At 47.1% G+C, this 15,248-nt stretch overlaps 1 protein-coding gene across 3 annotated transcripts in view; it reads right to left on the reverse strand.

Moving 5' to 3' along the window:
* Positions 1-15,248, reverse strand: part of Adgrb3 (adhesion G protein-coupled receptor B3) — a 527,596-nt gene that overhangs the window by 255,922 nt on the left and 256,426 nt on the right. For all 3 annotated transcript variants that reach the window (XM_070010769.1, XM_070010770.1, XM_070010771.1), the window contains 2 exons: positions 3,452-3,601; positions 2,233-2,308 (listed from right to left, as the gene is read on the reverse strand). In XM_070010769.1, the coding sequence (XP_069866870.1) occupies positions 2,233-2,308; positions 3,452-3,601 (226 nt within the window). The remainder of the gene's footprint in view (positions 1-2,232; positions 2,309-3,451; positions 3,602-15,248) is intronic.

The following is a 15,248-nucleotide window of genomic DNA, read 5'->3' on the forward strand; positions in this document are numbered from 1 at the left end:
GTTATGGGGCCTGGGTGCTGTCCCCCAGCTCTTCAGCTCAAGGCTAGTGCTCTACCACTTGAGCCATAGCACCACTCCGGCTTTTTCCGCTTATGTGGTGCTGAGGAATCAAACCCGGGCCTCATCACTGAGCCGCCTTCCCAGCCCAATTCTTTAAGAGTTTACTTCTCTGACTTTCTATATTTTATAATATAAACACTAATCTTTTAAAATTAATCTTTTGTTTTGGTTTTGTGCTGATACCAGGTATCCAAGTCAGAGCTTGATGGCTGCCCTTTTTCTGTAGTCACCCTAGGATGGTGCTCTACCACATGAGTGTTTTTTCCTGGTTAATCAGAGATAGGAGTCTCTTGGGTTTCTCTGTCCAGGCCGGCTCTGAACCTCAGACCTCATGTTTTCAGTGGTGTGGATGGACAGCATGAGACTGGGATGTCAGGGTTCTCTTTCTAGTTCTTGAGCAAACGTTATGAAAGGGCTGAGTCTAGAGAATGCATAGCAACTCTCTGCAGTGAAGTTAGCATTTCTGAAGCTGGAAATCACTTGTAAGTCAAAGCCCTGAGCTTCCCCGTGGACAGACTTGGTGGTCTGTCTGCCGTTTCAGAGTTGGTTTGTGGTACAGGATGGTAGGGGATTCAATGGCCAGGATGTTATTTGCTGTGCTCATTAACTAGCCCACAAGGGGCCCATTAATCCAGGAATACACTGTAAATGACAAGCATCTCTTAGATGATTAAAAGCTGAACCATTAATTAAATGTCCTTTCTTTTATTTTTATAGATTGGTATCCCTAGATAAATTTCTAAGTTCCCTGACTACATGGATTTATGAAACTTGAAATACCCTAACTGTACAGATGAGTTTGTTCTGGGATATTTTACAGAACAGGATGAATCATACAACTTCATTACATATCTAGGAGGTAAATTAATCATCTGAAGTGTTATATATTGAATATTTTATTTGCATGTACTATAGTTCTCACATGCAAATAAGGCAAATGTGGGTGATAAAGTTGCTTCTAGCTTAAAGTTGAAGAGCATTCAACTAAATTGTTAAGTGACAAGGCAGCTAGGAAATTTTAGTCTTGTTAAATTGAAATTGAAACAGAAACAACCTGGTTTTATGTCACTATCTAGCCTAGAATTGTTAAAACCTTTATATAAATATACAAGCTTTAAATAAATAGGTAAGCTTGATGTGAAGGAACACCACCCGGGGAGAGCAGGACTTCCTTCAAGCTCTCTTATCCACCATACCTCTCTTCTTTAATAAGCATACCTCTATGAATGCATTTTGTGATTTTTGGTTTTGTGTGTTTATTTTTTTGTGCTGGTACTGGTGCTTGAACTCAAGGCCTGGGCACTGTGTCTGCTCCAGGCTGGTGAACCACTATTTGAGTCACCTCTCTGCTTCCTGCTTTTTGATAGTCAATAGGAGATAAGAATCTCCTGGGACTTTCCTACCTGGGGATGGCTTTGAACCACAATCCTCAGTTCTCAGCCTTGAGTAGCTAAGAATTACAGGTGTGAGCCACAAGCATCTGGTCTGAATAAGTTTTATGAATTATGATGCATACTGATATGGGCTTTTGTTTGTTTTTGTTTTGGGTGCTGGTACTAGAACTTGAGTCCAGACTGGAGCTCTTGCTTGGTGTTTTCCCTCTTGAGCCAAGCTTCTTCTGGCTTTTGGTGGTTAACTGGAGACAAGCGTCTCAGGAAGTTTTCTGCTTGACCTGGCTCTTCAACATGTTCCTCAGAATAAGCCATATATTTTTCTTAATGTAGTAGTAACTAAAATTCTGTTTTGAAGCAAATGGAGGTTTTGTGCAAATTAAGACCAAAACCATGTTTTCCAGTTAATACAGCAAGCATTGACTTTCATATGATGTTGATGGACAGTGTCATAAAGTGGATTAACATTGCAATGACAATGACCGTTCTGTGCCAGGGAGTCCAAGGGTTGCCCTTCCTTCCCTCTGATTTCTAGGCAAGCAATGATCAGTTACAAAAGAATTGCAGGGTTCTGATCAGACAACAAAATGGTCTTTTCTAATTTATTTAAAATGCATAATACACTACTAACTTGTGCATTAAATGGATATTTTATATTTCACTGCAGAATAAGCCCATTGTGTTACCAAAGCCTGTTCGACTATTTTCACAGAATGAACTACAATTAAAAAAACTCAAATAATGGAGAAAGATTACCACAGCTTATTCCTTTGTAGCTTACCTCAAAGTAGGTAAAATTAGATCTAAGTTTTTGTATAGGACAGCTCCAAGAACAAACACAGATGATTCATCTAATTCTGAAAGATAAAATGGAAGGTATTAGTTAAACAACAAGAAAAATACTGTCTTACCAAACTGTATTTGTACATTGCCAAGATGAAGGCAGGGAGCAGACCCATCGTGTCCCGGGGGACGCAGGGAGCAGACCCAGCTCACTGGGGACCCCAGCACACTCCTGGTAGCTGTGGCAAGGAAGCTGGTGATTTCCCATTGGGACCCAACCTGGCCCTGACCAGAATGGGACAAGATTTTTCTTCAGTCACATTTAGAGGATTTAATTTCCGTATGATATCAGGGCAAAGAGCCAAGTGTTTTCTGTAGTATAAAATTCTAAGGTTAGAAATCTCCAAAGTGGGAATATTAAGACCATCATTTCACTTGTGGAAAAAGCCATTAATATTAGAGGCTACTGAAGTTCATAAAAGTTATTTCTACTAAAGGTATGTTAATGCAATAAAATAATGTCCTAAAAAACAAAGAAAAATTTAATGTGAGACAGTAAGAAAAATGACATTGTACAGAAAGCAGAACATGCATCAATATCTCCTTTATATACAAATAAATATGAGATATATATGTATAGACATACATATACACTTACAGATACAGTGTATGTATGTGTAGGCATGTATGTATGTATGTGTATACGTGTGTGTGTGCTTGTGTGTGTGTGTGTGTGTGATTACTGGTGCTTGAACTCAGAGCCTGAGTTCTTTCCCTTACTTTTTTTTGCTGCAGGTTGGTGCTTTACCACTTGAGCCACACCTCCACTTCTGACTTCTTGTTGGTTAACTGGAAATAAGAGTCTTTCAGATTTATCTGCCCAGGCTGGCTTTGAGCCATAATCCTGGGATCCCAGCCTGAGTAGCTGGGGTTACAGGTGTGAGCCACTGCCAACAGATGAAGTCATATGTTCTATCCTGGGATACAAATCTCAGTTTTGAACATTTTTGCATTTTGTCACTGTTTTCTTGAGAACTTTAACAGTCACGTTCCTTTCCTCAGTAAATCAGGATGTGTACAAGCCCAGTGTGAGCTGTCTATACTTATAAAAGTGGGCTGGGATCATGACTGTAAACATCATGTCTACTGAATGGAGCTCTATGCCACTAATGCTACTGTGAGGGTGCTCTGCTCAACGCTCAGTCTCCGTGGTTCACCTTTTGAAGACACTGGGCTGAAAATACTTTTGGGTATCAGGACCCTGTCTTCGGAGTTCCTGGCCCAGTCCACCATTCCCTTCCGTCCCTTCATGGGGAAGTTGATGTCTGTCAGAACGGAGGCTGCCGGGAGCTTCTGGATACTGGCCACTAGGAAGAGAGGAAGAGCAGTCAGCTGAGCGGACTTCCTTTGTCACTGTGATAACACCAAGGCCTGAGTATATTCCAGCTAGAATCTGAGCCCCAAATGATCATTTCCAGAGTAACAAAGCAGATAGTTCTTATTTTTAGATGATACTTTTCTTTAGCATGGGTGGTTCAACTATTTCCCCATTCAGGTGTTGGTGGTTTTCACCAGGCAACTGACCATGTGGTTGCCCTGGGGGAGCAGGTGGGGAACCACTTTGGCCCTCCTGGTCTCTGGCCTGCCACATCAGGGCTCACAGCTGGTCCTCACCCCACCGGTGAGAAGTGCACACTGCAGTTTTTGCAGGGTTTAGCATACCTGACTTGTAAACCAAAATTCCCCCCCGCCCTTTTATTTTTGTTGGTCGTGGGGCTTGAACTCTGGGCTTGGGCACTGTTCTTGCACTCTTTAGCTCAAGGCGAGTGCTCTACCGCTTGAGCCACAGCGCCACTTCCGATTTTCTAGTGGTTTATTGGAGATAAGAGTCTCACGGACTCTCCTGCCCAGGCCGGCTTTGAACTGCGATCCTCAGATCTCAGCCTCCTGAGTAGCTAGGATTACAGGTGTGAGCCACCGCCACCCAGCGGAAATTCCCTTTTAAGTCTGTGTTTTGTCTGCAGGACGAGGGGCATAGAAAACCAGTCAGTGATGGAGCGATGCTGGCCCTCACTCCAGCTGCAGAGCTGCCAGTGTGGCTGGTTGAGAAGCACGGACTCATAAACACACATACTGAAGTGGAACCCCACGGCACAACTACCCAAAGACAGTATAAATAAATAAAGAAGGAAAGAGAGAAACAGAGTTTTCATGGCCCAGTGCAGCACCAACAATAATAACGCTGTTGCCACAGAGCCAATTCTGCCTAAAGAAAACATTCACTGCCTAGATCAATAACGTCTCTGTGACTCTTCCATGAAACTAAAAGCAAAGAAATATACATGATGGCAGAGAATTATTTTCTTATTGAGAATGCATATTTCAATACATGTTGTAGAACTCATGGATGTCATGTTTAGTGATAATCTTGTTATATGTAACAGTTATTTATATGTATATTAAATATGCACCTACACTGACCATAAATTGTTAAAACTGAAGATGATAGTCAGCTTTTGGCTGACACACGCCGTGAATGAGGAGATGTAATGTGTAAAATTTCACACAGACCCTCGCATGCGCTCTATTGATGTTGGCATGCCCGTGTTGGGAGGCCTATGGATCTGGAGGTTGGGGGTAGGAGAGGGTTACCAATAGAGGAGAGCCGAAGTGAAAAAACCCAAAACACTGAGCTTTTCCTAAGTGGGTTTGCCTTTAGAGAAGACTGTAAGTTAAATCAAGAGAGGATGAAAATTAAGAATAACCATATTAGTTGTACAAATATATTACCATGCCACTGGATTAGTTTCGAATTTAATTGGTTTTGCTTTGTTGCATCACACTGGGAAACTGCACTCATATTAAAGCTCATCCAGGCTACCATCACACCCTTTATCAGCACAGAATGGGATTGCATTTGGCCTGTAATTTGACATATTAATCTTAAAATAAAGAAGGGTTTGCTAATGAAATTCTGAAGGAAAAGAGGTGCTGAGTAGCACATGCATTATTCGGAATGTTCAGTGCTGTTTATAGATAGCAGCTGCGATTACACTCGTTTTTAAAATTTTTAAATCAGATGCTGTTCTCACCAGAAACAGCCAGCCCAGTGTCTCCAGGGGCCCCCCTCTGGGTGCTGGGCACAGGACGCAGGGTACAGGACGCCTGCTCACAGGCCCACGCCTTCTCTTCAGGCACCTTCACCTCGCCCTGTGAAACTAACGGCCTCTGCTTTCAATTCTTCCCGTCCAATTTGAGGTCTCTTAGGGTTTAGAAAATATTTCCTTCTTCACTCTGCCCTAAAAGTTGACCAAAGAATGGGAACGCTTGAGATTAAGAGAAAAGACTCAAGAAATAAATGACTGGGCACTGAAATCTAATTAATGTCATTAATTGAAACTTTTGTCTAGACAACAAAGAAACCGGAATGTGTTCCTGGAGTTTTTTTGTCTTTGTTTTATTTTTAATTAGAGAGTAACAACTGCATATATTTGTCAGATACATGTACTGAGGTATGCTATGCATACATTGTGAATAGCGCCCTTTAGTATGAGGGTACCTTACTTTTGTTGAGAGAACATTTCCTTCCTTCCTTCCTTCCTTCCTTCTTTCCTTCCTTCCTTCCTTCCTTCCTTCCTTCCTTCCTTCCTTCCTTCCTTCCTTCCTTCCTTCCTTCTCCCTTGCTCACCCTTTTGATGCTCATGGCTGAAAAAAGCTGCATCTTTGGAGCCACACCTCCACTTTCAGCTTTTTGCTAGTTAACTGGAGGTAAGAATCTCTTAGATTTACTTTCCTGAGCTGGCTTCAAACGATGATCCTCAGATCTCAGCCTCCTGAGTAACTACATTTACAGTCATGAGTCACCTGTGCCCAGTTCAGCAAAGGGTTTCTTAAATGAAGGTGACACATCCCTGATACCATTATAAAAAGATGGGATTTGACAGGCTTGCAGATCTCCAATGTGAGCCTTCAGACGACTAATAAACATGTTTTTAAAATCTGAAGTTTAAAAAATTACACATAAGATGACCTGGAAGACTTTGTAGCTTAGTGACCCTTGAATGATTAATGAGAAAACCTATAGCTGTATAGCAAAACTAATCTAAAAATAACATTTATTTCCTCTTTTCAGTTCCTGTGCCAGACACTTAGAGCATCCAGTCTCCAATCCCTTCCTTCTTCACTGAGTTTAGCAACAAATCCGGGCAAGGGTGTGGGGAATGTACAGGAAAGTGGCTCCTGTGGAGAGCTCCCTGGAGCATCTTCAAAACCCTAGGACAAGAACCCCTACGGTCCTGCTGGGGATCCTTACAACAGCCAATTACAGAATTAGCTGAAGTGTCTGCCGGTGGAGGGATGAGCACACAGAATACGGTCTATATGCACAAGTGAATTCCAGTCAGCATTAAGAATGAGATTCTTCCCCATGTCGCCCAACAAGGGAGATTGTGATCACAACGCATGATACTTACAAACCGACAGGTTGAATGGAAACCCCTCTGTACAAGTACTTAAAGATAATAAAACTACATAAAAGAATGAATAAGAATGAAATGATGACATCTGATGAAAAGTGGATGAACAAGAGATCATGATATTATGTGAATAAAGTCTCACAAACCAAGGACTGCATGTTTTCCCTCATTTGTAGAAGCTAGAAGGACACAAATAAATAAAACAAGCAAAGTTGTAAAAGGAAAAGGAAGACAGATGGAGGCAAGAGGGAAGGAGGAAGAGATGAGAGGAGCAGCAGAGGGGCAGCAATGCTCCAAGTGTGTTCTCTGTATAGAGAGGCGTGTCACAACACCTTTCACTAGGCACAAGTCATTTATGCCAGGAAGCAATGTTCAAACTCTTAGGCAAATTTGGATGTATTTAGCCCTGAAGGAAATGAAAGCTAGTCTATCAGATGGGTGCTAAAGTGGCAAAATGGAAACATTAAACTACCAATGAAGATGTGTCTGACAGTGCACCACGAATACAAAGTGTAGGTTCACGGGTATGAACTTTGTTTCTGTAGCTTCTTTAATAATTGCTGGATTAAATCCAGGCACTATGGGTGTTTAGATGAAAACGGAACAAAAGCCTTTCTCATGGAACAGTAGCTTGCTTAGAAGACATGTCAAGGCTATAGCTTGTTAAACCAACAGGCGATACAGGCCATTCCACAGCTGATCCTAAGGTTTTTGTATCATGTTTTCATGGATACACTGGGTTTGCTTTCTCATGCAGCACGAGCCGGTGGTGTGTGACTGAGAACTCGCGGGCTGTGTGACTGGGACCTGTGGGCCCATGAGGGCGTTTCCACTCCGCACCTTCGGCACTCAGCGAGGTGGCACACAGTTTCTTTGAGGTCACCTTGTCTTTCTAATTTAATTTTACTTCCTTACTATTTATTTTCTTAAGAGAAATAATACATGAGTCACTTATTTATTATGAATTAGTAAATTATTTAAACACCAAGAAAGTTTGTTTGTCACTAAGTACTAAATAAATACCAAACACTTTTTTTTTTTGGGTCCGGTCGTGGGGCCTGAACTCTCGGCCTGAGCGCTGTCCCTCAGCTCTTCAGTCAAGGCTAGCGCTCTACTACTTGAACCACAGCACCACTTCCGGCTTTTTTCTTTTTGCTTATGTGGTGCTGAGGAATCGAACCCAGGGCCTCAGAGCGCATGCAAGGCAAGCGCTCTACCACTGAGCCACCTTCCCAGCCCATACCAAACACTTTCTAGTCCAGCCTGTGTATGTTTCCTAGGCTGGCTCCCTGCTCACTTCTCTGGGCTCTTTCCCGGAGGCGCTGGGATGCACCCCACACTAGGGGAGCATCACATCTTTTATCGGGCATGCTTTCAAAGGACTCACGTTCGGCATACATTTCTGTCCCCCCCAGAGCACAACAGAGCTTTTGCGGTTAGGTGGAGGACAGGGAGCACATCCCCGCTCGTCTTTGGTTCAACCAAGTAAGATTGCTGTGCAACTCTTTCCCTGAGGAGTTGTGAGGAACCATTACTGAGGTCCTAGTGTCTGAGGGCTATCTCTTGGTCAACCTTTTATTTTGTGCCTGTATTGGGGCTTGAACCCAGGGCCTGGGAATTATCCCTTTGCTTTTTCTATTTAAGTCTAGCATCTACCCCTTGTGCCACAGCTCCATTTCTGGCTATTTTCTGGTTAATGGGAATCTTTCAAATTTGTCTGCCTGGGCTGGCTTTGAACCACTATCCCTCAGATCTCAGCCTCCAGAGTAGCTAGGACTACAGGCATGAGCTACCTGTGCCTGGCTGGCTCTCTTATTCACTTTTCAAGTGGAGTTAGTTAATTTCACACATGAACAGGCAGGAAAGGAAGACTCTAGAGAGCAAGAGAGGGGAACCGCAGGTATGAGGGCTGTGGAAATGAGCCAAACAGACAAACCAAGGCCAGCAGAGAAAACTGCGCAAGGGATCCTGGGAGGGGATCCAGAAGGGCTGTTTCTGGGCCTGACTCCAAATCCTGGGTTTTTCCTAACTCACCAGCCAGCGCCTATCTATGCTTTCTGTGTAGTAGACTTGTTAATGGAAGCTCCCGTAGGTCACAAGTCTCGGTTGGGAGGACAAGATCCCCCTTGCTGTCTCCTAAGTCACATGATTCTGAGCAAGGACCAGCACTGCCAGAGCCTAGTGTCCTCTGCTCGAATGTGAACCTGACAGCTAACCCCATCTTCTCCGGGGCCCTCCCCCCCCCCACCAGCTCCACCAAGGGCAGAGAGCATGGCTCACCCTGCACATCTACTGGACGTTCCCAGTGGAGCAATTTGCTATAATGAAGTCCACGCACACAGCCTCTAGTATAATGTGTATGGTACATTACCATAAAGCATTTGACTTGTGCAGCAAACAGCATGTTCTGGTTGTCCTTCAGTGACCTGAAAGGTGGGAGCACATGTTCAAAGTCTGGTGTTGAACATATTCATGAACCTAAAGGCAGAACTGCACTTGAGATAAATAGAGCTCATCCTTCGCACTTAACCAGGCCACCCGGAGAGTCGAGTAAGGTTCCTTTCTTTTCTAGGTTGTTCTCTTTTTTTCCTTTATCTTTTCTTTCTTCTCTTTTCTTTATTCACCCCAGCCTTCCATCCCAGGAGCTTCTGCCAGGGGAAAGGGGCGACCTTCTCTGCTGATCTGGTCACCCTCGGGCAGTCGGGTTAACAAAACCTCTTCTGCAGACCCCAGTTGCATTATGAGCGACAGGTTTGGCATTTCCCTTGTAGCTGAGACCACAGGCTTCAAAGAGATCTGAAAATGCACCACTCCAGTCTGTAGCACTCCGTGGGAATGCCCAGGCTTGGGTGCCGGCAGCCATGAACACTCGGGAAGACAGCAGATGACTGAAGCTGCCTGCAGCTCTGTCCATCTGATGGCCCTGCTATCCATGCGTCGGATCCATTTGGAGTCTGCCTCACCTGTCATCGTGGTTCAGGGGCGAGAGCTGACAAACCGGGTGCTGATGAGTCAGTATCAGGAAACTGCAGAGCTGTCTAAGTGGAATCACTTGTGGATAACACCCCTTGGGATGGCTGGACAGTCACCTGCACGGCTCTGCAGGCCTGACAGGAAGGCAGGGGCAGGAGAGAGCGCCACATCGGCACAGACCGCTTCTTTTCTGCATGTTCATTGCAAGCTCATGGGCCCAGAGCAGGGCCTGTCCGTGAGATTCTCCGTGACCACGGCATTTACTTATATAGCAATGCCGGATGCCTGCTGACATCACATGAGCGTGTCAGAGCTCACCCCATGCATCACCCCCCAGTTCATCCAACCAGCGCTCATCAAACCTCCCAACTCAATGTGCCCCGCACATCATTTACCCAGAGGTCCTCCCTGTGATACCCGACTTAATAGTCCAGACTCCCCAAGGTGCTGTTAATAACCACATCCTCACTGTCACCACACACCCACCTCTGTCCTGTGTTCTGTGTGTTCTAGAATATACTGACACCAACCACCTGCTGCTGTCCCTCAGCCTACAATAGCTGCACTGGGCCCTGTGCATTGCAAAGTCTAGACATTTTCTTAGTAAATGACAACCATGTTTGCACATCCCTGTTTGGACTCCTTTAGAGACACTCTCTTTTGAAAACCACCATTTTTCTAAAGAGAAGTGTACCCCAGCGTCCTCTTCTTATCTGCACTTGCTGGTCTGCTATTGTTCTCACACCAGCGTCTCCACAACAAAAAGACCAGCCAGGGGCCCTGGACGCCTGAGATCCCAGCTACTCCGGAGGCCAAGATGGGAGGGCTGTCCACCACGGAGAGTTCATCCAGAGAGCGCAGTGGGGCCTTCGCGAAAGGAGACAAGGTCACCTAGCACACAGCACGCAGCCTTCCGGGGGCTGTGCGGCCTCCGCTGGTGCTGTGAGCGGTTACAACCCCAATAGCTGTGGGAGAGATGGACCAGGTGGGGCAGGGCCATGTGGGGATCGCGGCCGCGGGCTGCCTGCGCCCTGTCGGGGCTGTCTGCATTGTCTGCGCCCTGTCGGGGCTGTCTGCACTTTGTCTGCGCCCTGTGCGGGGCTGTCTGCGCCTGTCTGCGCTCTGTGCGGGGATGTCTGCATTGTCTGCGCTCTGTGAAGGGCTGTCTGCGCCTTGTCTGCGCCCTGTGCGGGGCTGTCTGCACCTTGTCTGCGCACTGTGCGGGGTTGTCTGCACCTTGTCTGCGCCCTGTGCGGGGCTGTCTGCGCCTGTCTGCGCTCTGTGCCGGGGATGTCTGCATTGTCTGCGCTCTGTGAGGGGCTGTCTGCGCCTTGTCTGCGCCCTGTGCGGGGCTGGGCTGTCTGCGCCTTGTCTGCGCACTGTGAGGGGCTGTCTGCGCCTTGTCTGCGCACTGTGCGGGGCTGTCTGCACCTTGTCTGCGCCCTGTGCGGGGCTGTCTGCACCATGTCTGCGCTCTGTGCGGGGCTGTCTGCACTTTGTCTGCGCCCTGTGCGGGGTGCCTGCGCCTGTCTGTGCCCTGTGTGGGGCTGTCTGCACCCGCTTGCGCCCCGTCTGTGCCTGGTGTGGCGCCGCCTGCGCTGTGGCCTGCCATGGACGTGAGCTAAGGAAATGACAGCTGTGCATGCTCGCTGCCCGTGGGAAACCCTGGGATGTTGGGAGGGGTGCGGGGAGGGGGTGCGGGGCGGGAGGGCGCTGGTCCTGGCGCTGGCCCCAGGCGGCTTCCCACCGCATTGCTGCCCCAAGCAGGGTGCGGGTACGGCAGGGCAGGGGCACCTCTGGGCGCGGGGCACCACAGGGTGTGGGACACCGCAGGGCGTAGGCTCCCACCGAGAATGCCCCAAGGCAGAACTTGGGGGCACAGGAGCCATGGCTGGGCCTGCAGCTCTCCCCAAGCAGGGTGCGGCCGAGGACGTGGGGCCAAGCCAATGAGACCCCACCATCAATTAACCAGCAAAAAGCTGGGCCGGAGGCACTGCTCCAGGGAAGAACCAGTGAACCAGGGGAGAGGACCGCCGGAGTCCAAACTGGGCGTTGGCGAAATGGTGAAATACAAAGCCACATGGAATCAGGACAAGAAAAGGCATAGTGGCTGGTCCTGGGGAGAGGGCGGGTGGCCCGGCTCTGTGAGTGGCTGGGCTTGGCTCGGGAACACACAGGGCTGTGGGCGCCTCTGGACACAGCGGGGTCACAGGCTGCCTGGGGCTGGGACAGGCGGACAGGAGGCCAGTGGCACGCACAGCCGGACAGGATCACACACAGCTGGACAGGCGGCCAGCATGGACAGGAGCATGCACTGCCGGACAGGCAGCCAGCATGGACAAGGGCATGCACAGCCAGACAGCTGGACAGCACAGGCAGGCGTGTGCACAGCCGGACAGGAGGCCAGCACAGATAGGGGCATGCACAGCTGGACAGGAAGCCAGGGCAGACAGGGGCATGCACAGCTGGACAGGGGGCCAGTGAGGACAGGATCACACACAGCTGGACAGGCGGCCAGCATGGACAGGAGCATGCACAGCCAGACAGCTGGACAGCACAGGCAGGCGTGTGCACAGCCGGACAGGAGGCCAGCACAGATAGGGGCATGCACAGCTGGACAGGAAGCCAGGGCAGACAGGGGCATGCACAGCTGGACAGGGGGCCAGTGAGGACAGGAGCATGCACAGATGGACAGGAGCACACACAGCCAGACAGGCGCCCAGCACAGACAGGAGCGTGCACAGCCGGCCGGCGGCCAGCGGGATGAAAGGCGCGGAGGGAAGACAGCTGGTTGGCAGGTCACCCTGCCCGGGCGCACGTCCACAAGCCGCTGTCCAGCCACCTGGCACCACCGAGGCTGGGGAGCAGGGGCCACGGGGAGGAGGCGATGCACCTGGCAGGGCCACCAGGGATGGCCCACAAGCAAAGGGATAAAGATGCCCGAGCAGACGGGGCAGCACCCAGGGGCAGACTGACCCTGAGGAGAGGAAACACATCATGGCCCGTCGAAGGCTTTAAAAATGAAGATTACATGGGGTGGAAGACAGCCACTGTATCAGAAGCAAAAATCATACTTTAAAACTGGATTTAAGGCAGGAAGGATACCAAGGACTGCAACGTTCTTTCTCTAAAAGGTTAAAAAGTAAACACAATTCAGTCTTCCTTCCTTTGCAGAGACATAATTCTGCTCTTGTAATTTAAAAGCAGCCATTAACATTTATAAGCAAATGGTCATGCTCAGGAAAGTGTTTTTTAATCATAAAATCTTATGTGATCACTGTTGTGAATATTTTACTCAACAAATGTTTCTTGAACAGAATCCTTGATTTTCTCCCACCAAAGAATCTCTTCCTTCTCTTATCCAACTATTCAGAAATGAAAGCCAAACAGCTCAGGGTTATTCTTGACTTCTGATTTCCCCTCGCCTCCTACAAGCCAGCTATCAACACAGCTTGCTGCTCTTATTTCTGGAGCGTGGCTACAAGCTGTGTACTCCCCTCTATCTTCAATCCAGAACCTTTGAGAAGACACCAGGTTCTCTCACTTGAAATACTTCAAGAGCTGTTGGAAGCCAGGTGCCAATAGCTCACCCCTGTAATCTGAGCTACTCAAGAGGCTGAGATCTGGAAGATCATAGTTCAAAGCCACACTGGGTGGCAAAACTCCCATTAACTAGCCAAATACCAGACTGGGGCCAATCTGAATAGAGAATACTTCCTACTTCTTACTTGTGGGCAGTGGCTAAAATAAATTTTCCTTAGCGTAGTCTCCCCTAATGACCTCAGAAAAAGAAAAGCAAGCTGCTATCTCTATCTGACACCATGTTACATAGACTCTGTGTGTGTGTGTGTTTGTGTGTATGTGTGTGTATGCTGGTCCTGGGGTTGAACTCAGAGATGGCTCACTGTCCCTTGGCTTTTGTACTTGAATCTAGCACTCTAACCATTGAACCACAGCTCCACTTCCAGCTTTTTGCCAGTTAATTGTTGATATGGTCTTACTGACTTGCCTGGACTGGCTTTGAACCATGACCCTTATATATCTCAGCCTGGATTACAGGTGCAATCAAGCTGGCCTTCATCTTATCACTTTTGTATAAGATCAGAATGGGTTCCTGTGTCTCTGGGTGTGATGTTGACATCCTCCTCTCCGTCGGCTCAGGGCCTCTCCACTAACGACCACATTCTAGTCCCGAGCCTTTTCCATTCCTCGCCTGAAAGCCCTTGCTGGCTGCCAGGTCTTGTCTCCTGTGGGTGTACCTTTTCCACACCAGAGAGATCTGAGGCTGGGCATGTGGGTCTCACCAGGGAGGAGTCTTTACCAACAGGGAAGAGACACCAAGTGTCATGAGTGTGGCTCTTGTGTGGCCTTGGAGCCCACAGCACACACTACACCACGCACACACTACACCACTCACATCCCATCTTATAGACTTGCTTGGAAGTCTTATGAATGAGACAGGAGGAGACAATAGACTTGTAGTCAGAATCATAAACTAGAAGATTACTGGGGGAAAAAAATCAGACACAGACTATATCTGCAAACATTTCGTTCCCTATTTCAGGACAAACTATGAAGGCAGCTCAAGTCCAGAAAAATGTTTTACTTTTTGGATCATCAAACAAACAAATGAGCAATTAAAAGAAAATGTCTCCAAAACAACATATTTCTGCCCATACACACACATCCTTAAGATCACATTAGAGGTTCTATTTTACTACAGTAAACTTAATGTAGCTAAAGAGTGCAGAGCAAACACTTAACATTTTGCTGAATCTACATAGGCAAAATTGTATTACAAAGTAATATGAACAACCAGGCCAGACTGCAGAAGAGCCTTCTTGGAAGGAATGGAGAGGAGAAAGGAATGATGCAATGAAGATGCATCTCATCAAGGCAAATCACAGATAGGTGTGAAAACTGATTACTGAAACGGCTACAATTGCTTAAAAGGTGGATGTTTTAAAGAACCTGTGAAAGAGGGGTGAATTTGATCAATGCACATTACGTGCATGTATGGAAATCCCTTTGGACAATTTACATATGCTGAATACAGTTTGTTACTAAGAAATTATTTAAAAATAAATGTTCCAATAAACATGGCTGTGCTGGTGGCTTTACTCTATTCTTCTTTGTGATCGTTGGATAAATGCCCAGGAGTGGATTTCTGCGTCACAAGGAAGCTCTATCTGTAGCCTTTGAGGAAACTCCACACTGCTTTCCAGAGTGGTTGAACAAGTTTACACTCCCGCCAACAGTGTAGTAGTGTTCCTTTTTGGCCACATCCTCATCAGAAAGGCCATTCTAACTGGGGTGAGATGGGATCTCAGGGCTGTTCTGATTTGCATTTCCTTTAGGCCAGACATGTTGAATATTTCTTCACATGTCTACTGGCTATTCTTACTCCTTCCTCTGAGAAGTTTCCCTTTAGCTCATTAGTCTTGACTGTAACATTATTCACCAGCAAAGATATAGAATCAGTCCCAATGCCCCTCAATGGATGAATGGATCAAGAAAATGTGGTATACATACATAGTGGAATTTTTCTCGTCCATTAGAATGATAG

Source organism: Dipodomys merriami, unplaced genomic scaffold (assembly GCF_024711535.1).
Source record: "Dipodomys merriami isolate MVZ:Mamm:240054 unplaced genomic scaffold, mDipMer1.0.p SCAF_8, whole genome shotgun sequence".
NCBI classification, from domain to species: Eukaryota; Metazoa; Chordata; class Mammalia; order Rodentia; family Heteromyidae; genus Dipodomys; species Dipodomys merriami.